The sequence below is a fragment of the Squalius cephalus genome (assembly GCF_949319135.1).
Source record: "Squalius cephalus genome assembly, chromosome: 17".
Taxonomy (NCBI): domain Eukaryota; kingdom Metazoa; phylum Chordata; class Actinopteri; order Cypriniformes; family Leuciscidae; genus Squalius; species Squalius cephalus.
The window spans coordinates 9532557-9558040 of record NC_137138.1 but is presented as its reverse complement, the minus strand read 5'-3'; the positions used below and the strand labels follow the sequence as shown (position 1 = coordinate 9558040).

General features: G+C 36.3%; 1 protein-coding gene across 22 annotated transcripts in view; it reads left to right on the top strand.

Moving 5' to 3' along the window:
• The window catches only part of nedd4l (NEDD4 like E3 ubiquitin protein ligase), an 83797-nt gene extending 63073 nt beyond the window's left edge, over positions 1-20724 (top strand). For 12 of the 22 annotated variants that reach the window (XM_079898525.1, XM_079898520.1, XM_079898522.1 and 9 more), the window contains 16 exons: positions 581-778; positions 3510-3587; positions 8609-8663; positions 9949-10007; positions 10724-10789; positions 11121-11350; positions 14916-15037; positions 15406-15476; positions 16258-16353; positions 16490-16563; positions 16648-16708; positions 16867-16926; positions 17454-17561; positions 18867-18963; positions 19309-19381; positions 19578-20724. In XM_079898525.1, coding sequence (XP_079754651.1) covers positions 581-778; positions 3510-3587; positions 8609-8663; positions 9949-10007; positions 10724-10789; positions 11121-11350; positions 14916-15037; positions 15406-15476; positions 16258-16353; positions 16490-16563; positions 16648-16708; positions 16867-16926; positions 17454-17561; positions 18867-18963; positions 19309-19381; positions 19578-19680 — 1551 coding nt within the window. In that variant the 3' untranslated portion in view covers positions 19681-20724. Of the gene's footprint in view, positions 1-580; positions 779-3509; positions 3588-6590; positions 6606-8608; positions 8664-9948; positions 10008-10723; positions 10790-11120; positions 11351-14915; positions 15038-15405; positions 15477-16257; positions 16354-16489; positions 16564-16647; positions 16709-16866; positions 16927-17453; positions 17562-18866; positions 18964-19308; positions 19382-19577 lie in introns of all 22 variants that reach the window. The other 10 variants (XM_079898524.1, XM_079898519.1, XM_079898518.1 and 7 more) reach the window with 1 other exon arrangement.
• Positions 20725-25484: the final 4760 nt, after the last annotated feature.

The window sequence follows — 25484 nt, the reverse complement described above, 5'->3', positions numbered from 1 at the left end:
ATAAGTGTCTTATGTTTGCTCTCATAGCAATTATTGCTAATTACAGCCACACACTTACGTGCAAAAAACATGGTAGCTAACAAAAAAGGCATGGGGCTGCCTGGTGTGGAATTGATTAAAATCCCTGTGCTTCTTTCCGACTCAGCTTGTTTTATGATAATATTCAACAATATATTTTAACTGTTATAACTATATGCTGTAGACTTGTGGAAGTGCTGTTTCTAATTTTTTTACTTGATGTCTGTGAAGAAGAATATAAAAGTTTCAGTAAAGCGATAAGCTTTTGAAAAAGAAAATATCCCATTTTAATTTACATTTCTTTGAACTTTGATAGACTTTGAGCTCAGAAGCGAGAGGGAGAGAAAAGAAGAGGTGAAATGGAGGTGAAAGTTGTGCCTAATTAAAATTTTAGCAGGATTAAATAACAGCGTGCCGTCTCATTAACACGTTCTGCATTTTTGTGACATTTCCCATTCGTATAAGTCTTTCTTGCACAAAAAAAGTCTAATTAGTTACACAAAAAAGATGTAAAACCTAAACAACGGAGTCTGATAAACGTTGACTCTGTTTCCTGTTGCAGGGAGCCAATAACGCCCAGATACGGCGAGCCGTAAAGGACACGTTTTCCAACCCTCAGTCCCCCCAGCCTTCTCCCTACAGCTCACCTAAATCCCAGCATAAAGCAAACCAGAGCTTCCTGCCCCCTGGATGGGAAATGAGAATAGCGCCCAACGGACGGCCGTTCTTCATTGACCACAACAGCAGAAACACTACATGGGTAAGACAAACACTCACAAAATCTGTTGCAAGTTAGTGGCTGCGTCCGAAATCGCATACTCTCTTGAGTGTGTACTTAAGTACTCTTTTGGCGAGCACTAAAAAAGTACATTCTATATAGTATGAGTGTATGTAGTATGAATGCAATCCTCATTCTTCATGTTGTCACTGTAATATAACCTACCAGCGTCAGTTGTGTCGCTTCACTGCCGTTCACAAATCCTCTCCTGTGGCCTCATGGGATAGTAAAGTGTCCATCGTATGCACACTTCAGAATCTCACCAGAAGTAGTAGGTCATTCGGGTACTTTTTGCCCACTCTTTTATGCGTACTGTGAATTTGGACTGTGGTGAATCACAGTAAGGGGAATCCCAGAATGCATTGTGATGAGCTCTGGGGAAACAAATGCAAGCTGGCCATGAGTGAAGAGAGATTAAATGTTGGCTATAAATATTTCCAAAAATCACTAATAAATAGCAAATTAAAATGTTCTGTTCTACACAATATTTGTGTGCTATTTATTTTTATTCCTAGTATCACGCTGTTATTTTAGTAGCAAGGTAATTGCAAACTCTGTTGTAGTCATAAGTGCTCTATATTTTGCACGTTTGTTGCTGGAGCACAACAGCTCTTTAGGTTTTGGAACGGAGCTAGTACCATTTGCTGACGCAACTATGCTTTATCCGCAGATGTCATCTATTTATATATCATCACTAAGCATTTGTTTACTACGGTACAAATACCATCAGGAGTTTGACCTGTAGCTTGACTGGTTGATTCTTCTTATGACTTTATCCACCTGCATTGTCTGCTTGCAGCTGCAGTGTTTTGAGCTTAACAGTGTAATAATTATTATTATTATATTATTGTTGCTGTTGTTATGCATGTATAATGAATCCTGAATATTATTTTATTCATTATTCTTATTATCATATATCATTACTATACTTTATTACTTTAAATGTATATAATGTAATTAATTATATTATGTTATATTTTATTATATTAAATATATTATTGTTGTTGTTGTTGTTATTATCCATGCATAATGAATCATGAATATTATTTTAATGAATCATATTATCATACTACGGAAGCCCTGAACTGCAATGTAAAAAATAAAAAAATCCGTAAAATAAATACAAAAATATTTTGAGAATAAAGTCGAAATATTTTGAGAATAAAGTCGAAATATTTTGAGAATAAAGTTGAAATGTTTTGAGAATAAAGTCGAAATGTTTTGAGAATAAAGTCGAAATGTTTTGAGAATAAAGTCGAAATGTTTTGAGAATAAAGTCGAAATGTTTTGAGAATAAAGTCGAAATGTTTTGAGAATAAAGTCGAAATATTTCGAGAATAAAGTCGAAATATTTCGAGAATAAAGTCATAAAGTCATAACTTTATTCTCAAAATGTTTCGACTTTATTCTCAATGCTAGATTTTTTAATTTTTTTTTTTATTTACGTTGCGGTTCTTCCGTATCATACAGCATATCATATTATTATACTTTTATTACTTAATGTGTATATTTGCAAAACATTAGTCTTCCATTAGGGTTATTTATGTAAACTAAAACCATTAAAAAAACATTTTCATTACTTTACTTTAACAAAAATGAGAAATGTTGACTGCAACTAAAAAAACAGGGTTTTTTTTTTTATTTGATTTTATTTCAGTTAATGTTTATTTTATGTAGTTTAAGTTAAGTCTAGTAAAACTAGATGGTAAACTAAACTAAAGTATTATAATAACTATATAGACATTTTAAAAAGAACTAATAAAAATGACAGAAACAACTAAACGATAATTTTTTTTTTAAATAAAATCAGAAAATAAAATCTAATTCAAAATATAAAAACTGTAATAGTATGTCAATAATCAGTCCTTAATACAAGCAGCAAAGTTATTATTATTATTATTTTGTGATTATTATTGTTAGTATTATTATTATATTTAGTGGTTGCTGTTTCATCAAATGTTTAAAATTTAGATCTGGGGTTTTTTGGGGGGTTTTTGTGTTGTTTTTCATTAACCTGCGTTAAGATGCATGAAAGGTATTTGGGAAACAGACTTGTGTGCGCGCGCGCACACACACACACACACACACACACACACACACACACACACACACACACACACACACACACACAGTCTTGCGCACAATTGCACACTTCAGTGCCTCACTCAGTATCTGGAGAGAGGCCCTGGGTGATGCATGCATGATCCACTCAGAATCACTGTGCCACCTGGTGGCTGGCAGAGGAACTGCAGCTTTCCTCCAGTGCCCTAATTTCCCCCAGCACAGACTCGTCTTTGTCCATTTCTGTGTCAGATGTATTGTGTCCTCTATGGAGGTTCTTTGTAATTGGTTTAAAATGAAAACAAATAGATTTTATCTTCCAGGCATTATTAAGTCTGTTTTTTTCCACCATTGTTTAAAATAGTACATGGTAATTTACAAAGTATGTCTTTATTAAATTCTGCTAGTGGTTTTAAAATGTCCACGAGAAGACTTACATTTCACTAGGCCTATGTGTAATTACTGCATAATCTCCCCATGGAGACGTGAAAAAAAAAAAAACACTATCATTCCAAAATTACTTATTGTCTGAAGAACTGCATTTTGGCAGCAGACAGTGAATGCAATTTACTGCTAAATGAGGATAAAACCTTCTGGGAAAATCTGAGCATGTGTCAACCTCTCTCTCTCTTTTCTCTTTCTCTCTTTTTAGGAAGATCCACGCTTAAAGTATCCCGTTCACATGAGGACAAAAGCATCCCTAGACCCCGGTGACCTCGGCCCACTTCCTGTGAGTATAAAAGGAGTGACGTTGAGCAGTATTACCCACAATCCCGAGCTCTTTCAACAGCCTCGCCTGACATGTGTCCTTGTTTGTGACACGGCAATGCACGATCATGAAACCAACAGCCATGTTACACAAGAATCGTGAAACTAATTCAATCTGCAAAGCAAAAAATAGGATTAAGTCTGACAAAACAGCTGCAACGAATGACACAACAAAAGGAATTTGACTGGGGTGTTTCATGGATTTCTTTGTTATTAAACTACATTCTCAAGCCTAGTTATTTAACACTGATGCACAGAACAATGCTACAAAAATCTGACAGTGGATTATCTCATGTGAGATCATTTCTTTTTTTGATTTATCGTTCTACTTGTCTAAGAACAGCCCTAAAGTCTGGCCTCGATAAGTGCCAAAATTGCCTTTGGCAAGTCAGTGCAAGGCTCACCAGTTGGATGGTAACTTTATAAGGAACTGCAACATAATACAATAACAGAGATATGCAAGATTAATATCAGACACAATCAAAGCATTTACTAAGGAAAACAGCTGTTGTGACTTATTGTGTAGCGAAGTTACGTTTTTTTTCTTCTTCAGAACTCTATGGCTGCGTTTACACTGCAAGTCTTTAATGCACAGATTGGATCTTCTGACCATTGTCCCGCCTGTTTACATTCACGTTAGACATGCTAGACTGGTATCTGATATCTGCATTCACATTAACCCTCCGGGGTCGTCGAACGCGCCGGCTCGTTTTGGTGGATTTTTTTTCCATATAGCAGCAAAATCGACTTAAAATAATACATCATTCGAAAATGAACTCTCACAATAACGACAAAACTTTGTGCTTTTGTAAAATAAAGAAAACAAACAGGGTGCACTTTCTGCCGTCTCACTCTGTGAACTTCTTTCTGAAGCGCGTCACAAAAATGAATCGAAACTCTGCGAGTACTTGCCACACATACATATGAGATATGTCTTTAGAAAGCTTAAAGTGTCTACTTTTAAATTAAGCAATTCATATTAAAAACAAATATTCTCCGTATGAAACCAACGAGAGGTCAAATATTTAGTGTCCTAAAAATGAATTCTGTTTTTGAACGCTTTACTATGTGACGTGGTTAATCCTCTGGTTTTTAATGGCCGCACTAAAATTATTTACGTAATTCGCGCCGAGTAGCCATGATTATTTCCCAGCATGGAAATAAGTTAAAAGCTGTCATGGATTTTTGCAGTGCAAAATCTGACTGAACAGATGGGAAAATAACTCATTTTAGTTTATTTTATCGACGGCTCATTAGACCTAGAATTCTGAACTAAAGTAACGTGGTACGTTTTTTTTTGTAATTAATTCGAATGAATAAACGAGAGAGAGAGAATTACAGCGAAGTTATAACCTCATTGCTGAAAAATATAATGTAGCTTTCAATAGTGAACCATGGTTCAGAGTTTGAAAACCAGTTTCTATTCTCTTAACTATAAAGGGGAAAAAAAGCTGAGTTTTAGGGCAAGCACATACAGGCACATTCATATTCATAATACAACACTTCATAATACAACTATCTTTGTGGCCAAACATGTCACCCTCGCCTTGTGTTGGCTTGGAATTCAAAAGGGAATCGGATATACGTGTTTAGACGCAGGTCATATTTCCAGATATTGGATATGTACAGTATCTGATTTAAAACCACATTTGGAAGTAGTTCAGATCGGATGCGAAAAAATCTGATCTTGTGTGGATTTTTGTGTTTACACATGTGCAACAAATTCCCATCTGTCATATGTCAGTAAAAAGAAATAGATTTTTTGTGCCAGTGTAAACGCAACCCATGTGTCAACATACGTGAAATGTTTCTCAAATTAAGCGGATAAAAATGGAAATATGAGAGGCAAAATTATGTTTCGTACTGCTCATTTTTACGACCTCAGAGCTTGGCTTATCACAAGAACCTTTTGCAAATATGCAAAAAAGAAAACATTCTAAATAGACTCTTAAATATTCTAAATAATAAATAATCCTGTTGATTAGAAGACAAAAATATAATTTTTTAATTAAAATAATGTTTATATTTATAAATATATGTAAAAAAAGTTGAAATTAATTTTGAACCCTGGAAATAATGCGTCCCTGGTGATTTTGTAGCACAAAATTATCACCAGTGAGCACTTTTATTTTTTTTTTATGCGTATATGAGAACAATTTGTCTTGACGCATCTTTCGTTAAGCAAGAAAGAGTTGGTGCAATATGCATCTTGCATAATAAGTTTCTGAAGAAACAGATTTTTTTTCACCTTTTGAAACACTTAGATGCTGATGTTTGGTAATCGCACCTTCTCTTCTCAGGTTTTCAGTGGGAATACGTGCCGGGAATTAACCTGCAAACAGGGAATTATCTAATAAACATCTATTTTCATGCATGATTTCATGTAATATTGAAATTTCCATATGCATGTTAAAAAAAAAGAACATTTTAATATATGCAAAAATATGCATTGCTGTGGCTTCAAAAGATTGATTTTTTTTTATCAAATATCATATCAAATATCTAAAATATACAGTTCTTTCCACCTTTGTCCATCAGTTATTTTAGTAATATTTATATACTATTATAGTACTTATTAATATTTTGAATTGGCTTTTTTTTTTCTTAGCTTTAATTAATTAGTTTTAGTAAATTTTAGTATTTCAACTTAAACTTCTTTCAATTAATTGCCAAAGCAACATCACTAGTTTTCGTTTAAGGTTATCTAATATGTGTTTTATTTTATTTCAGCTTTCATTTAACTAAAACAATGTTTTTAGTTAACATTAAAAACACTGATATATTAACACATTTTGTTATGATTTTTCTTCTTTTTTAAACGCTATCTAAATGATACCCTCTGCATTTACTGTAGTGCTGCTGTCTCACAAGCTGGTGGTGTGTGTGTGTGTGTGTGATTTCTCTCTGGTCTTTCGGTGGCGTGGGGGAACGTGATGCGCTCTGCGCTCGATGCTGTTTGTGGCAGAATCTTCCAGAGGAGGTCGGTCCTCTCTCTGCCTGCGTGTTTTCCTGCCTGCCCACCGAACTCTCCACCCCTTCTTATCATTGCTGGCATGGATGACTGTGCCTTTTCCCCCTTTTGTTTTATTCCCTCTTTCACTCTTTCATTCTTTCTGTTAGTCGTCTTTGTTAGTTTTTGCTTTTCTTGTTCTGATTTTCTTTAGTCTGTTTTTCAGTCTCTCTATAGAGCTCAATATTGACTGGCCTTGGTTCCAGAAGTATTTTTTCAGAATATTCTTCAATAAGTTTTATGCCTTGAACCAAACCAACAAAATAAATCATATCTTGTGTTTCAGAGTCCAAAAATATTTCATAATAAGGAAAAAGACAAAGGCTAATAAATTAAAGTAATTAATTAATGAATCACAATAACTGGTACCAATAAATGAACACAGCATATTTACTTTTATTTAATTTAATTTTTATTTACCTTCGTAGGTCAAACAGTATGCAAAATTTAGAAAATAATAATGCCTGAATAGGAAAATTTACTGGTTTGTAAATGCAGAAACGGCAGGAAAAGTCTGATTTATCTTACACATGGATTGAAAAACTGGGCCAAGTATTGAATAAATGGTAAATGAATTTGAAACAAAATACAGGTTTGCGACCCACCAGATAAGAACCATTGCTTTATATTGCACTGATGGTATATGCTAATGTAAAGCTACATTCACTCTACAATTCCAGAACTCTTAGTAAGTGTTTTGAAAGACATTGTTGCTATTACTATCCATAACCTTGGATACCTTGGATTTTTACTTCCAGAACCCTTCTATTAAGCTCTATTTTTCAGTTTTCTATTTGTCTCGGTTCATCTGTCTCTGTCATTCCTCCTGTGTACTGTTTTTCTTTATATTTCTCTCTGCACGTATCTCTTTCTGGTTGTGTTGACCATCTATCCATCGCGTGCATTCATCCATCATGTGCATCTATCTATCTATCCATCCATCTATCCATCCATCATGTACATCTATCCATCCATCGATCCATCCATCGATCCATCCATCTATCCATCCATCCATCCATCCATCCATCCATCGCGTACGTCCATCCATCCATCCATCCATCCATCCATCCATCCATCCATCCATCCATCCATCCATCCATCGCTTGCATCCATCCATCCATCGCGTACATCCATCCATCCATCGCGTGCATCCATCCATCCACCCACCCACCCATCCATCGCTTCCATCCATCCATCCATCCATCCATCCATCGCGTGCATCCATCCATCCACCCACCCACCCATCCATCGCTTCCATCCATCCATCCATCCATCAATCCATCCATCCATCCACCCATCCATTGCATACATCCATCCATATCCATCCATCACGTGTATCCATCCATATCCATCCATCCATCCATCGCGTTCATCCATCCATATCCAACGTGTTCATCTATCCATATCCATATCTATCCATCCATCCATCCATCCAGCCTTGTGCTTCATTCAATACCAGTTTTGGTTGATGCCCGTTCAGCACGAGAGCCATGGTGTCGCGCCTGTCTTCATTGCTGGCTCACAGTCTCTCAGTCGTGAACGAAGGTCTTGTCCCCTCTCCGGATCCCGTGTGTGGGTCGTTAAACAGCTTCCCTTGATGTTGTGGGTTATGAATTGTTGGTTGTGTCTCCCTGGCTGTGATTTTTGTCAGGCCTGGCAGTTGCCCGTGATGTTGGTATTGACGTGGGTTTGCAGGTCTCGGGGTCTCCGCTCTCAAAAGAGGGACAGTATGTTAATGCGAGTGTGTGTTTGTCAGAGCGAGAGTGTGTAACAAACTCTCTTCTGCATGCCAGTGGAACCCTGTTGTGGAAGCTCTCCCACACTGAACTCAGGAATCTTCATATCTTTCTGTTCCTTTCTCCCATCACATTATCTGTTACAGTTATTGTGTTGGTGAATGAGTGGTTTATCAGGCCTGGTGGTCTCGTCTGGATTATTTTAACATCTTTCTTTCTCTCTCTGAATCTCCACAGCCTGGGTGGGAGGAACGAGTGCATGCAGACGGAAGAACCTTTTACATTGACCACAGTAAGGACACTCATTTGTTGACAAAATAAGCAGACACATCTGGAGCAGGGGGGGTTAAATTGAGGTCCAGGGGCTTGCAAGGGTCCACAGAAAAAAAATATTGGAAAACCTATTTCAGCATGTTCATTTTATACATTAAAAAAAAAAAAAAAACTCTTTAGAAGAATTTATGCATTTGGCAGATACCAGTATTCAGAGTGATTTAAAAGTTGAAAAAAAGACAACTTATAAATGCTTAAAATACATCAGTTCGATTTTTAAATTTATTTGATCAAAAATATAGTAAAACAGTAATATTGTGAAATATTATTACAATTTAAAATGCTGTATTTTCTACGTTTTAAAATGTAATTTATTCCTGTGATGTCAAATCTGAATTTTCAGTAACATTACTCCAGTCTTCAGTGTCACACGATCCTTCAGAAATCATTCTAATGCGCTGAAGAAACTTTATTAAAAAACAGATGTGTTGCTTAATATTTTTGTGGAAACTGTGATATATTTTTCAGGATTCTTTTATCAGTAGAAAGTTCAAAAGAACAGCATTTATTTTAAATATAAATATTATATATGAAGACTTCAGATGCAAAAGCCTCTAAGTCCGTCTAACGTTTTTCTTTAATATAATTTTTTTTATTAGGCTCCTATCTATAGGTTTCTACCTAAGTACCAGCATTTCTGAATGGGCTGAGGCTGGGATTTAGTGATTTTGAAGTGAAAGTATTTGATGAACGTATGTGCGGAGAGCATTCACTCAATATTATTATCTCATTTTTGACATAGGTGGCTTTTAGAGGCTTTTGCATCGGAGGTCTTCATATATATAGTTTTTTTTTTTTCTAAATATCTGTACATACATCACTATATACTTGTTTGGAGTGCAGCATATATACAGCACAGTTAAACACACACAGTAAAGCAGGTTTCAGGCACAGATATGCTCAAGTTTCTATTTGTTATTTTGTTTCTTTATTCTGTGCTGTGTGATCAATAATTATTTAGATGTTTAAGGTAACACAAGTTGTGAGATCATTTTACTCATGCATCAATAAACTCGGACATGCCTTCAGTGCCTGCCGCGCTCTGCAAACACAGGTGTGTTCAACCACTGCTGAATCTGCTGCTCCGGTCGATACACACCTGTTCTGTCTGTCAGCTATAAGCATTCACAAACGACCTCTAGTGTTTGCATTGCCCAGTGGTGGGTGTAGTGTAAATATAATCTGTATCAAATAGCACTGAAAATGACGAAGTGAGCTAATGAAGTTCCACTTCTCCCTCTCAGACACCAAAAAAACACAATGGGAAGACCCTCGCCTCCAGAGTCCTGCCATAACTGGACCTGTGAGTGTGCTTTTATTCTCTGCCACAATTTTTCTCTTATTTATGTTTCTGTTTTCCTCTAGCACTTCCTTTTTTGTTGTTGTTGCAATTGGGTTTTGTCTCAAGTGGAAAGAGAGAGAGAGAAACACACACACACACACACACACACACACACACACACACACACACACACACACACACACACACACACACACACACATATACATATACATATATATATATATATATATATATATATATATATATATATATATATATATATATATATATATATATATATATATATATATATATGATACATATGATACATACATATATATTGTTTTATTATTATTAAATAATACAAATCAATGATTATTCAATATTTTGTCTCGGTGACTCATTACTGCAATATTGTATTTTTTCCTTGCATTTTATATATAAATCTTATTTAATTAGAGGCATTCCAACAAATACAAATTTGTTTTACTCTACAGTTAAATAATAATAATAATAATAATAATAATAATAATTGTTATTAATAAAATATGACTTGTCCAGATTCTGTTCTTGACATATATTGTGAGATTCATCGAAATATACTTAGAAATGATGCTTTCAAAAGAACATTTGATGTTCCAAACTCATGTTTGGTTTCTAGCTCGTCCAGTGAAATACGTTATTACACTGATATTAAACGTATGTATTTGATTGTTTATTTGCTTGTCTTCTCTTAGGCGGTGCCGTATTCTAGAGAGTTCAAGCAGAAGTATGACTACTTCAGAAAGAAGCTAAAGAAACCGGTAAGAAACGAAGCGTTTTCAGAGACCTTGCTGTAAGCTCTTTCCTGCCACATACTGTATTCCTAGACACACTAATTTATTCTGTGAGAAATCCTTGTCAAGGAGTGAAGAGGGGTTTTTTCTATGGGTGTTAAATTGTTCTTCACATGACTGAAACAGCCGTTTACAGTACTATGATTGTTTCAGGCATTAATATTAAGTTGAGATGTTAGTGTGACGCTCAAAGCTGTTAGCTAACCAACAGTGAGCTTCAATTTATTATTTTATTTACGATCATGAATCCCAGGATATCATTTTATGTTATGTTTTGTTTTCGCGTTCTCTCCCGCAGGCAGATATTCCGAACCGTTTTGAGATGAAGCTGCACAGGAATAACATCTTCGAGGAGTCATACAGACGGATCATGTCCCTGAAGAGACCCGACAGCCTGAAGGCCCGTCTGTGGATCGAGTTTGAATCGGAGAAAGGCCTGGACTATGGGGGCGTGGCCAGAGAATGGTTCTTCCTGCTCTCCAAGGAGATGTTTAACCCTTATTATGGGCTGTTTGAGTACTCAGCCACGTAAGTATCACGTGTGTTTGTGCACTACAGTTTTGTTTTGTCAAGTTTGCACTACATTGGCAAAATTGATCTCTGTCTATCTGTGTCTGTATTTCTTTTAACTGTCAGCTTGTCTGTCCATCTGTCTGTCTTTATTAGCCATGTGACGGCATCACATTTTTATTTTGCGATAATTGCTGAAGCTTTTATCTCAGTATTCGGTATTATCATATCACTATATTAAAATAAGTTGCAAAAAAAAGTGTTGTCATACTTGGCAACATACATACATACATACATACCAGTGATGCGCGGGTTGATCCGAAATGAGCGGGTGCCTGCGGTCACCCGCGGTTACCCGCGGTTACGAGTCATCCAAAAATATTTTTAATGATATTCGGGTCGCGGTCGGTCGGGTCGTTTGTAATAAAGATGCCAATTAAACCTTTGTAATTTATACAAGAGAGCATATGAGCGGAGTGGAGCGGTGAGAATCTCCGCTCATCATCGCTCACGGAAATGTTCGCTCCCCGCTCAAAGCTACATCAGGCCGCTCCGCTCATCATCGCTCAGCGCTCAACGCAGTTTGCTCCGCGCTCCACTCAAATCGCCCCCCGCTCGCTCCAAAAAACGAAAAAAATAAATCTACATGTATATAACTTTTAGCTTAGACCACAGCCTTACCTCCTAAAGAACTAATGAGCAACAACAACATTTTTCAAATAGAAATGTTTTATTTCAAATTACAAATTAGACCTATGTAAGAAGGAATATAGCCTACGTACACAAAGTCCTGTAAAATTAAACGAATAAATGGGCCTAATAATATAAATAACAATTATATAAACAAAAATATAGCCTACATACAAATTTTAAAAGTAAATTTAGCCTACTATTAGGCCAGAATTTTGATAAGTGAACTTTTGCGCAACGCGCACGATTAAAATTTAAATGGGCGTATCCATTGTACACACAAACTGCTGTAAAATAAAACGAATAAATGGGCCTAATAATATAAATAAAATTTATATAAATATATATAATTTATTTATATGAAAAAATATACATTAACATTTTAAAAGTAGGCTAAATTAGCCTAACTATTAGGCCAACATTCTTATAACTGAACTTTTGCGCAGCGCGCAGGATTAAAATTTAAATGGGCTTGTATCAATTGTTTGAATATTACGCTATATTTAATTTACTTTGTTACAGGTTACCATATTCAATTTGCTAACCTTTTGCTTTCTTCCCAGCGTGTTCACATCACACTGCATGTTTACGAGAGATGTGTCTTTTTAGATTCCAAAATGAATCTTTACTGACTGGAATGATGTCTCCACATTCGTTTTCTTCTACCACATTATAGTTAGTTTTATATTATAGTAGCCTACACCTGTGACTTCTTATTTTCCTTTTTGAAGTAGCCTACTTTTTGAACTCCATTATTGAGCCGAGTTTTGACTTAAAATAGAATCCATCTTGCAGTCATCAACAGTAAGACTGAGTCAGGCTTGACTGAGCATGCTTCAGAATCGTGGTGTGCGCGGAGCGAAATTGGAGCGGGAAATAGGGCGACGCTCCGTCCTTTTAAAAATGCCGCTCTGCGCTCTGTCCAAAAATGCGGGTCAGGAAGCGGGTCGGGTACAATATTTTCTACTTTTCTTTTTGCGGTCCGAGTTGCGGGCGGGTTAGTTGAAAACGTCGGTCGGGTGCGGGTTGTTTATACATTGACCCGCGCATCACTGATACATACATACATACTTAAAGGGATACTTCAGGATTTAGCATTAAGCTTTGTATTAGTAGAAAACCTGTAGTATTTTCGAATTACCGTACTTTCCACCCTCATATCCCCCTGAGATGAGAGATTTATGTATTTTTTGTCTGGAAAAAATCCTCCGATGACGCAAAAATCGTCATTTTGCGTCATCGGAGGATTTTCTGGCCAGAGGCTAAAGACTACAGCCAGTAGATGGCGTTGTTCCGCATGTTTTCAGCCCGCCCATAGAGGGTGGGATCTCACTCACAGAATGTACACATAGTTTCAGCCATCTTTCTTTGGAAGCTAAGCTAGCAGGCTCTCGTTCTGTGGAGAAAGCTGAGTAGTAGGGGTTTTTCCCGGACATGTCCGGCCGTCGAGATCGTCCAAAATGTCCAGGATTCGGCTTTTGCTTTCTGCGGTCGCCATTCATTGTTTACATGCACACCTTTTGTTAACTTTCAATCTAACTGAATTCATTCCGATTGGTGAATCTGAATGTAGTGTTTACATGAACGCTAAACAAGTGATCGGTTGATGTGCGTTTTAACACTGCTAAGAAAATTCCCGCTCCTCCGTGAGAGATACGAGACCGATGCGTCTCAGTAATGACGCCACCGGCCTCGCACCGTTCTCCCGCGGCCCTCTGCCTCATCCTGCTCGCCACAGTAAACATAATGAATGGCGACTGTAGAACGCAAAAGCCGAATCCCGGACATTTTGGGCGATCTCGAAATCCCAGGCAAACTCGTCACGGAGACTCACTCGTAGCCTAGCCTTGTTGTTTTCAACTGCGCTCTCTTACCGGTAGGCGTGGCTTGGGAGTGGCCTCCTAGGGCAGCGAAGCAAGTGCATTCTGGGAGTTGTTGTCTTTCATCCACATAAGCCAAAAATACATTTTCTGGCTTTTCTCAGTCTAGAAAGCTCCAAATTCAAAAATTTCTTCACATTTCTTCTACATAAATGACCTATTTTAAATACACATTCATCTTTCCAGCGGTGAAGTATCCCTTTAATAACAGGTTAAAACTTTGTTCCTTATAATAAAAAGAACTGAACATTTAAATACAAAAAAGTAAACAAAAATGTATAAATGTCAAATGTTTACAGATTAAAGTGCAAAAGAATTATAAAGAACAATAGGGGACGCTTTACAATAAGGTCTCATTATTTAACGTTGTTAACAATAAAGATTCAAAACATTTTCAAACAATATCTAGGGCATGTTGTAGCCTACTCCAGATTAAAATGTAAAAATGTTGAAGTTTTTTTCAAATAAATAGCCTATTAAGTCCAAGTATTTAAGTATTCAGTGCTGCAATGAACACCATTGTGCATACAAAATGGCTGTTTAAAACATTTAAATGCTGTTCAGAAACAGAAAGTAGCACAGCTACTTTGTTTACGGGAAAACGTCTGCATGGCTGCTGTTCATCCACTCGTTCCGCCATGCGCTTCTCATCCGTGTTGGGCTTGTTTACATCAGAATGTGCGTGCCTCTTTGACGCAGCATACAGCGGTGCATTTTAAACAGTTGATGGGGAAAATGATTCTTAAAATGCATTCAAACAAATCAGAATAATTCGTTATAAATAACCATTCATGGTATTTTGAAGTATTCAGGATAACAATATTGTGCATGTTCATTATCATGATATATCGTATTACCATATACCAGCACATCTGTCTATCTATCTGCTATTGCTCTTTTACAGAGCTGGTCTGTTATCTTGTTAGATCTCTGCCACTGACACTCATTACGTGACACAGCAGAGCTGGCATAATCATTCATTCATTTACCGTCTCCCATCTGTCTTTCTGCAGAGATAACTACACCCTTCAGATCAATCCAAACTCCGGCCTGTGCAATGAGGATCACCTCTCATACTTCAAGTTCATTGGTCGGGTGGCTGGAATGGCTGTGTATCACGGCAAGCTGTTGGATGGTACGTAAGCTGGGGACCTTCAAGAGCCGATCAGAAGCTTTTTCGTGTGATGTTTTGGTTACACTTTATTTTAAGGTGTCTTTGTTACACTGTAATTATACATTTAAGTATGGAGTAATATTAGGTAACTACATGTACTTACTATAGGTTTAGGATTAAGGGTTGCATGCAATTATGCATTATAGTTATTACTACAGTAACTACATGTAACAATGACACTGTAAAATAAAGTGTTACCGATGTTTTCTTTCTTTTTATTGTTCACTTTAGATAAATATCATGGTATCAGCTATTTTTTGTGGGTTTAGTTTGATTTGTAGTTTCTTTCCCCAGTTGAAAACAGAAATGTGTTCTTGTTTGTTTTTCAGGTTTCTTTATTCGACCGTTCTATAAAATGATGCTGGGCAAACAGATCACCCTGAATGATATGGAGTCAGTGGTGCGTTAACACACATGTACACCAATTTTAAGAGATAACCCATAGCGGCACAATGCAAAAACTTTATAAAACAGATTTGTCTTTGAAATGTTGGCTAACACTTTATTTGGTAACACTTTATTTACTACATGTACTTGCTTTAGTAATAACAGTAAATTATGCATAATCACATGCAACTAACCCTAAACCAAACCCTAACCGTAACTCTAAGAAGTACATGTAGTTAATTCATTTTACTCAATACTTATTCGAGTAAGTACAATGTAGCTACGTCACCTTAAAATAAAGTGTAACCCTTATTACAGTGTAATTATACTTATAGAGTAATATTAATAGTATAAAGAGTAATAGTTTATAGAGAATAATTGGGTTACACTTTATTTTTAAGTGTCCTTGTTACAGTTTAATTATACATTTAAGGTCCGAGTAATATTAATTTCCTACATGTACTTGCTATAGGGTTGGGGCTAGATTAGATTTGGTTTAGGATTAGTTGCATGTAATTATGTATTATTACTTTAGTAACTACATGTAATGTGTAACAAAGATACTGTAAAATAATTTTATAATACTACTGAGTAATATTACATACTGTACTTACGTACTGCCTATAGGGTTAGGATTAGGGTTTGGTTTAGGGTTAGTTGCATGTAATTATGCATAATTTATAGTTATTACTGTTACCAAATGTTGTTTAGAGGCGTTGATTACAATGTTAGTAATATAAATATATACTGTATATATACTTTTCTCATGTTTTATGTTCATGTACACTATGTAGGACAGTGAATACTACAACTCTCTAAAGTGGATTCTGGAAAACGACCCCACAGAATTGGATTTGCGGTTCTGCATTGATGAGGACAACTTTGGACAGGTAACACCATTATGTTTCTAAATGTCTGTGTTTATTTTAGATTTCAATTTTAGTCATTTATGTAATTGTAATATTTTTTGGCAGTGTTTTTTTTAATATATATGTTTATACATTTTTTATATATGTATATTTATAGACATATCAGGTGGATTTGAAGCCAAGCGGATCAGACATGGTTGTGACCAATGACAACAAAAAAGAATACATAGAGTGAGTTGCTCTTTTTATTCTGTATGTGAAATCTTACATATGGCTTCTTATGCTAACAATGTCATTTCTTTTGGCTCTGCACAGCCTGGTGATTCAGTGGCGGTTTGTGAACAGGGTGCAGAAACAGATGAACGCCTTTTTGGAAGTACGTGATCAAATTCCTTGCACAATCAAAAGTTATCTGTAATTTCAATGTAATGCCACTAGGTGGTAGCAGAAGTTAGATTATTCATAATACTTGCATGCCAACGTGCTTTAATGACATGCAATGTTTTGATCATGTTTCTCATATCCGTTTCACAGGGATTCACAGAGCTCATTCCCATCGACTTGATAAAGATTTTTGACGAAAATGAACTGGAGGTAACAACTTCCCACACACCCATTACTCAGTGTCTGCCGTTGTCATGGAGACTGCATCCTCCATGTCCAAGACTTCCATAGAATAATACACGTACACTTCATAAAAGAGCCAAAAATTCTTGTTTTGTTGAATTAATCAGCTCTTCTCACATGAGCACAGGATAATACGTTCATGTCCAGGCTGTTGTTTGCATAGTGGGGGAAAGCTAAAAAACTAATAAAGACTGGCGTTGCATTATATACAATGGTATAAATGTGAGGTTCTGCTGCTTTACTATTTATACCGCAGTGTATCCTCGGTGTGATTTGACAGATGTGAAGCTGTTTTTGTACTAATGCCTGATTTATATTTGATGAATAATGTCATTTCTAGTTCTAAATAAATAAATTAAACAAATAAGATAAAGTACTTATCTTTTGTAAAGTTAAAAAATATATATATCAATCATTATCTACAGGATATTGAGGGTAAAGATGTTAGTTGGTGTTTGTTAGTTTGTTTAATGTGCTGTATTCTCTGTGTCCAGCTGCTGATGTGTGGTCTGGGAGACGTGGATGTCAATGATTGGAGGCAGCACACGGTTTATAAGAATGGCTACTGTCCTAATCACCCTGTGATCCAGTGGTTCTGGAAGGTGTGTAGAACAAACAGTCTCTGTGTGTGTGCGCGCAAGTTTAGTTACACCTACTAGTAATTCTTTATTATTACTATTTCTACATTTGTAATCAATTTAATCTGAACTATGGAAGAAGACAAATATAGTCACTGAAAAATGTTTAACAAATTTAAACGATCTTATATATCATCTTCAAAGTACACTATGTAACTTTATTTTACATACATTTTACTTTACACTTTTACATTATTTCAATTTCCTCAGTTCTCGCCATCTCTGAAAAGCCAAGCTTTTGTACCTTTACAAATTATTATTGTACCTTTTACTTAAAGAAGTGCATCCTGGGATGATTTTTAATCAGTATTGAAGGAGTTCTGACACTTGTTGGCTGCTCAAACTAATGCATAATTTTTTTTATATATAATAAGTATAAATATATTCAGGTATGAATGCATATTTTCTTTAAAATTCATTTGTTGCCTTTAAACACAGTCCTTTAGATTAAAAGATATCAAACATCACGAAAAAGTCAAGTGTGTCAACTTTTGTGTGCATGAGTGTTTCTGAGCCCATGCCAAGTACACCGCTGGGCAGTTGCAGATCAAAGTCTGTTTGATGTGAGGCTCATCGAGTGTTTACTCTGATGAAAGAGTCATTAGGAACTTCTTATCAGCAGTCTGGAGCCAGACTTGCTCTTTCTACATTCTTTCTAAATATCTATGTTATTTCAATTTATTTCAGTTGCAGTTGCTCGGCTGGCAAACTCATTTTTGAATGACAGTCGATTGAGAAAGATTCTCGTATGCCACAGAATGGTTTAGTTATGGCATCTATCAGCAGGGGCTTACTGTACTGACCAAACTTTGACCCCTGGCTCTGACATGTTGAGCCACAGTGCTGGTTCGAGTGTAGCTTGTTGCATTTTTCAATCTTTTTCCCTGCTCTCTTTTCCGTAAATTCATGTCCTCTCACAACTGTCGCTATGAATAAAAATATGGCTAAAAAGCAAAACACTAAAAAATTTATGATGATTTTTTGATATATTTAGATATAAAACGTTTTGGGGTAATATGAATTATTTTTAACATATCCTAATTCACTGGGTCGGTTTTTGTGCACATTTATTAAGCAAAGCTTTAAGTGGAGTTTTTTCCACTGATGCTTATATAAATGGAAAAATTTGGATTTTTTTAAAGAAAACTTCCTTGAAACAACCGTGTAGGGGAACCAATGTTGAATGTTTAAGACCTTTTTTTCAATGCCGCTAGCATAAACAGATAAATGTTATTGGTATTAACTGTGTCTCTCTTTATCTCTACTCAGGCTGTGTTGTTAATGGATGCCGAAAAGAGGATCAGACTTTTGCAGTTTGTCACCGGAACATCCAGAGTGCCAATGAACGGCTTTGCTGAACTCTACGGTAGATGAGTTATAGATGTAGATGTTATAACATAACATATATAACATGTAGATGTTATAACATAACATATAACATATAACATACAGTATTATATAACATCATAACATATATCTACATAAGGTAAATATTTAACTAATAAATTAATATAGTATAATATTAATACAATATTTCAGAAAATGTCACTGGTGTTGCAGTAGTATCATTTATCTTGACATTTTAATGAATACAGTATATAAGATGTTTGTAGCAGCTTCATCTATTTTCAGATCTTAATGTTGCCCTTTGAGGCCCGTAGAATAGCTCCTTCCCTGATTGGTCCTTGATGAGTCATGTGATCTTTCACAGGTTCCAATGGGCCGCAGTTGTTTACTATTGAGCAGTGGGGGACACCTGAAAAGCTCCCTCGTGCTCACACCTGGTAAGACCCAGAGGGATTTGACCACCTTACATAATCAAGAACATCAATATATATTCCCTTCATTTCCATTTCATAAAACAAACACGTTTTATGTGTTTTGGTTATGTGTTAACGGCATAACTCTATTCTGATTTCCAGCAAGTAGATGTTTGCGTTTCATTAATTTCTTTGATTGTTCCATTTTCTTCCCGCTCAGCTTTAATCGCCTGGACCTCCCGACGTACGAGACGTTTGAAGACCTGCGTGAGAAGCTTCTGATGGCGGTGGAGAACGCCCAAGGCTTTGAAGGCGTCGACTAAACAAATCCCTTCCTATACACACCATCTCCCAATGCAACCAACGAGCAAAGACATATACAACACGCACACATCTATACTCACATATACACACTCTCGAGTTGCCATTGTACAGCCAGAACCCAGCGGTCGCATGTGTGTGTGTGATGTCAGCACACGGTATATGCATGTATCTGTCTAGCCTGAACGACATTGGCTGTGAACACGCCAAACAGCCCTGCAGTATCCCACAAATCATGTTCTCCCCCAACACGTTTTATTTTTAAATCCAGCTCTGAGGCCATGGCAACTTTTATATTGACAGTAATCGAAACTTCAGTATTTGAAGGCCTCAGTGGGTGTGGCCTCAGAGTGGGCGTGGCCTTGATACAGCATAAAAACCACTGCAATCAATCCCATTTTTGCATTAACATAATAAAAGTTCAGTGAAGAGGCAACAATGGACACTTATCAGGTCTTACTTACACCAGATTACCTTAGGAAACACAGCCAGGATGAAGGGCGCATCCTCATCCTCCCTTATCCGGCAAAGTTGGCCAAGTTTCCCCTTCCTTCGTCGAGGATTATTTTTTATCTTCTTTTGCAACGCCAAGAAGCAACGGGATGTTGATAATTGTTTTTAATAGTTTATTATTATCGCTGTTATTATGATACTGTTGTCATTCTTACCGAGTAAACGGATATTTGTACCAACAATGTGGTTTACTATTTTAAACAACGTTATTGAAAATGCATCAATTGCCTGGCTATATCCATATCATCGTGGGTAAAAAAAAAGAAGAAAAAAAAACACACACAAAAAAAAAAAACAACCAACATGATTATTGTATTGCTATGAAAACTGGCATGAACATGTATCTTGTGTTTCAATATGATTACGTAGTAATTATAAAGCTATTCTCCTTCTTGGTTGAGAGCAAAGATCGATAAAATCGTTACGGACATGCATTGGACATGTAAACGAGTTTGTCAGAGAGGGTTTTCTTCAATTGTAATAAGTATTGTTCTTATCTTAATTATGATTAAACCTGTTCATAATGCTGTAAATGAGTTTGTTTTTGGGAAAGCCGCGGTTGGAAGTATTAAAGAGCGACACAGAGTGTAGCTATCTTAAAAGCGCTGTGATTCAACACTGCAAGTCTCGTAGACTTTCAGGACGTAAACGTTTCTTTCTTTCTTTCTCTCTTTCTGTCTTTATCTTGTTTCTTCTAACACCACTGTACCTATAAGGGCACTTTATTGATCACACACTAGGGTCATGTCACCTGTTTTTTTGTGAACTTGAATGTGATTATCTATTTCTTTCTTTTTAAAGCACTCAGTTACTTGGTGCAATATCTATTGTTTATAATCGGCCTGCTGCTAACATATCAGATCACGGCTCATCGCTACAGCTGATCTGGAGTCAGCCTGACTCTTCAGTGTGACGTCTGGATCGGCTCTGTAGGAACGAGCTCCACCTGGAGTAAGACTTCAGACTTTTTCCATTTTCTTTTCCAGTCTTCTTGTTTTTTTTCTGTACGCCTCCCCACTCACTCTTTTCAGGCCGCTGTGGGTCTGTAGGTTTGTGATAACATTATGATTATTGTTATTGTTATAAATTACCCTTCCTCTTTTGTAGGGGCAGTTCTTTTTTTATTGATGAGGAACATTTACTGTCTGGTTCCTGCTCACCATGAGACTTTGCAATTCGTATAACTTCATTCGAAATAAACTGATAAATGGAATTTAGGTGTGTTGTCGTTTTATCCCAAAAATCTCAAAATGTTTTGGCATAAATGCAGGAACTAAAATAAAAATTTAAATAGGATTTTCAGTGTCAAATGGGTTTGTATTTTACGGAGCCCCTAAAGGGACATGGTGATAAAAAAAATTTGATGGGAAGAAAAATTGTGTTTGCCACCCCCCCCCCCCCCACCCCCCCCAAGAAACTTTTGCGTTCCTTCGCAAAACATTTGCGTTCCCCCGGGAAACTTTCCGTTCGATCGCGAAACATTTGTGATCCGCCGAGAATCTTTGCATTCTCCTGAGAAACGTTCGCTCTCAAAATCGCTCACTCACTTGCAAAACTTTGCATTCTCTCACAAAACCTTTTCATTCCCTTTGCAAACCATTTGCGTTTCCCTGAGAAACATTCGCTCGCAAAACATTTGCGTTCCCCCGGGAAACTTTCCGTTCGATCGCGAAACATTTGTGATCCGCCGAGAATCTTTGCATTCTCCTGAGAAACGTTCGCTCTCAAAATCGCTCTCTCACTTGCAAAACTTTGCATTCTCTCACAAAACCTTTTCATTCCCTTCGCAAACCATTTGCGTTTCCCTGAGAAACATTCGCTCGCAAAACATTTGCGTTCCCCCGAGAATCTTTGTTCACTCGCAAAACTTTGCATTCGCTCACAAAACATTTGCGTTCCACCAAGAATCTTTGCGTTCCCTCACAAAAACATTTGTTACGCCGAGAATCTTTGCGTTCACTCACAAAAACATTTGTTACGCCGAGAATCTTTGCGTTCACTCACAAAAACATTTGTTGCGCCGTGAATCTTTGTTCACTCACAAAACGTTTGCGTTCCGCCAAGAATCTTTGCGTTCCCTCACAAAAACATTTGTTACGCTGAGAATCTTTGCGTTCACTCACACAAAACATTTGTTACGCTGAGAATCTTTGCGTTCACTCACACAAAACATTTGTTACGCCGAGAATCTTTGCGTTCCCTCACAAAAACATTTGTTACGCTGAGAATCTTTGCGTTCACTCACACAAAACATTTGTTACGCTGAGAATCTTTGCGTTCACTCACACAAAACATTTGTTACGCTGAGAATCTTTGCGTTCACTCACACAAAACATTTGTTACGCTGAGAATCTTTGCGTTCACTCACACAAAACATTTGTTACGCCGAGAATCTTTGCGTTCCCTCACAAAAACATTTGTTACGCTGAGAATCTTTGCGTTCACTCACACAAAACATTTGTTACGCTGAGAATCTTTGCGTTCACTCACAAAAACATTTGTTACGCTGAGAATCTTTGCGTTCACTCACAAAAACATTTGTTACGCCGAGAATCTTTGCGTTCACTCACAAAAACATTTGTTACGCCGAGAATCTTTGCGTTCACTCACACAAAACATTTGTTACGCCGAGAATCTTTGCGTTCACTCACAAAACATTTGTTACGCCGAGAATCTTTGCGTTCACTCACAAAAACATTTGTTACGCCGAGAATCTTTGCGTTCACTCACAAAACATTTGTTACGCCGAGAATCTTTGCGTTCACTCACAAAAACATTTGTTACGCCGAGAATCTTTGCGTTCACTCACAAAAACATTTGTTACGCCGAGAATCTTTGCGTTCACTCACAAAAACATTTGTTACGCCGAGAATCTTTGCGTTCACTCACAAAAACATTTGTTACGCCGAGAATCTTTGCGTTCACTCACAAAAACATTTGTTACGCCGTGAATCTTTGTGCTCACTCACAAAACGTTTGCGTTCAGCCAAGAATCTTCGCATTCCCTCACAAAAACATTTGTTACGCCGAGAATCTTTGTTCACTCACAAAACGTTTGCGTTCCCCCGAGAATCTTTGTTCACTAGCAAAACTTTGCATTCGCTCACAAAACCGTTGCGTTCCCTTTGCAAAACATTTGCGTTTCCGAGAAACGTTCGCTCTCAAAACCTTTGCATTCCCTCGCAAAACGTTTGCGCTCCACCAAGAATCTTTGCGTTCCCTCACAAAAACGTTTGCGTTCCACCAAGAATCTTTGCGTTCCCTCACAAAAACGTTTGCGTTCCGCCAAGAATCTTTGTTCACTCACAAAACGTTTGCGTTCCGCCAAGAATCTTTGTTCACTCACAAAACGTTTGCGTTCCGCCAAGAATCTTCGCATGCGCTCGCAAAACATTTGCGTTCCACCAAGAATCTTTGCATTCCCTCACAAAAACATTTGTTACGCCGAGAATCTTTGTTCACTCACAAAACGTTTGCGTTCCGCCAAGAATCTTCGCATGCCCTCGCAAAATATTTGCGTTCCCCCGAGAATCTTTGTTCACTAGCAAAACTTTCGCTCACAAAACATTTGCGTTCCCTTTGTAAAACATTTGTGTTCCCCTGAGAAACGTTCGCTCTCAAAATCTTTGCATTCCCTCGCAAAACGTTTGCGTTTCGCGAGAATCTTTGCGTTCCCTCGCAAAACTTTGCATTCGCTTACAAGACCTTTGCGTTCCCTCGCAGAACATTTGCGTTCTGCCGAAAATCTTGGCATTCGCTCACAAAACATTTGCATTCCCCCGAGAAACTTTGCATTCACTCGTGAAACATTTGCGTTCCCTGGAAAAACTTTTTTGAAAGCAAATTTTTTGTGATTTTTCCCTCCCATCTCATTTTTTTCCCATCAACATGTCCCATTAGGGGCTCTGTAGTATTTCTACACATTGATTTCATGGTAAATGTTGAAAACTAATTCATGGTATTTCTACCATGGTAAATTCCCCTACATGTCTATTCCAGGTTTCATTTTAAGCTGAAGGTTGAGCGGTTGAGATAATCTGAACTTTATCATTTACTGGATTGTCTGAAGTCGAAGAGAATATTGTGGGGGTTTTCTTTTTTTTTTTTTTTTTTTTTTTACAGATATGCAATGTTAATGTTCTGTTGATTTGACCTGTTTCAAAGCTGCAGGCGCTGCTGACCGGGTCAAATCTGCCAGCCATTCAGTCTTTTTAATCTAGTTCAAGGCTGTTTTGACTTCTCTGAATTTCTACTTCTATGCTTAACATTACAATCCTACATAATTTATGAAATATTTTTAAATAATTGTCAAACAAGAGACAGATTTAATTTTTCATTATGCATATATATATATATATATATATATATATATATATATATATATATATATATATATATATATATATATATATATATATATATATATATATATATATATATATATATATATATATGATTATAAATAAAATATAATTTTGTAATATATATAGGCTACATATTAGTAATTTACATACAGTACACTACTTTTCAAAAGTTTGGGGTCAGTAAGATTTTTTTTATTGCATTTATTTGTTTAAAAATAAAGTAAAAACAGTTAAATTGTAATGATTTTCACAAATGTAAAGAACTTTTTTAATAGGTTTTAAAATTCAATATATTTCTTTGATGACAGAGCTGAATTTTCAGTCTTCAGTGTCACATGATTCTTCATAAATCATTCTAATATGCTGATTTGGAACATTTATTATTATTATTAGCAATGTTGAATATTGTTATGCTGCTTCAAATGTTTGTGGACATTGTGATATATTTTTTGTTTTTGTTTTTTTTTTAAGAAGAAGAAGAAGAAAAAATATTTGAAAAATAAATCTTATGTAACATTATATGTTTTTACTGTCACTTTTGATCAATTTAATGCATCCTTACTGAATAAACATTAATTTCTTTAAGATTTCTTAGTAACCCCAAAGTTTTGAATGACTATTTAAAAATTATGAATGTTGTCTTTTTTGGACGTCAACATTTTCATTTTCAAATTTCACTTTAATTTTAAAGCAAATAATATTGATATTATTTTATGTGCCGGAATACTGTCAAGTCATAGTTTTTGCAACTTTTTGGGTTAATTAACATGCCAAAATAAATCTGTAAAATATTTTATATTTTACATTTCTGATAATAATTGCATATTATTTAACATGAATTATGCTTATATTATTCACAATACAAAATAATGATTAATATCCATTATATTTTTTATATGATGACGTTTCAAAAACGTATTTGTTTTTCT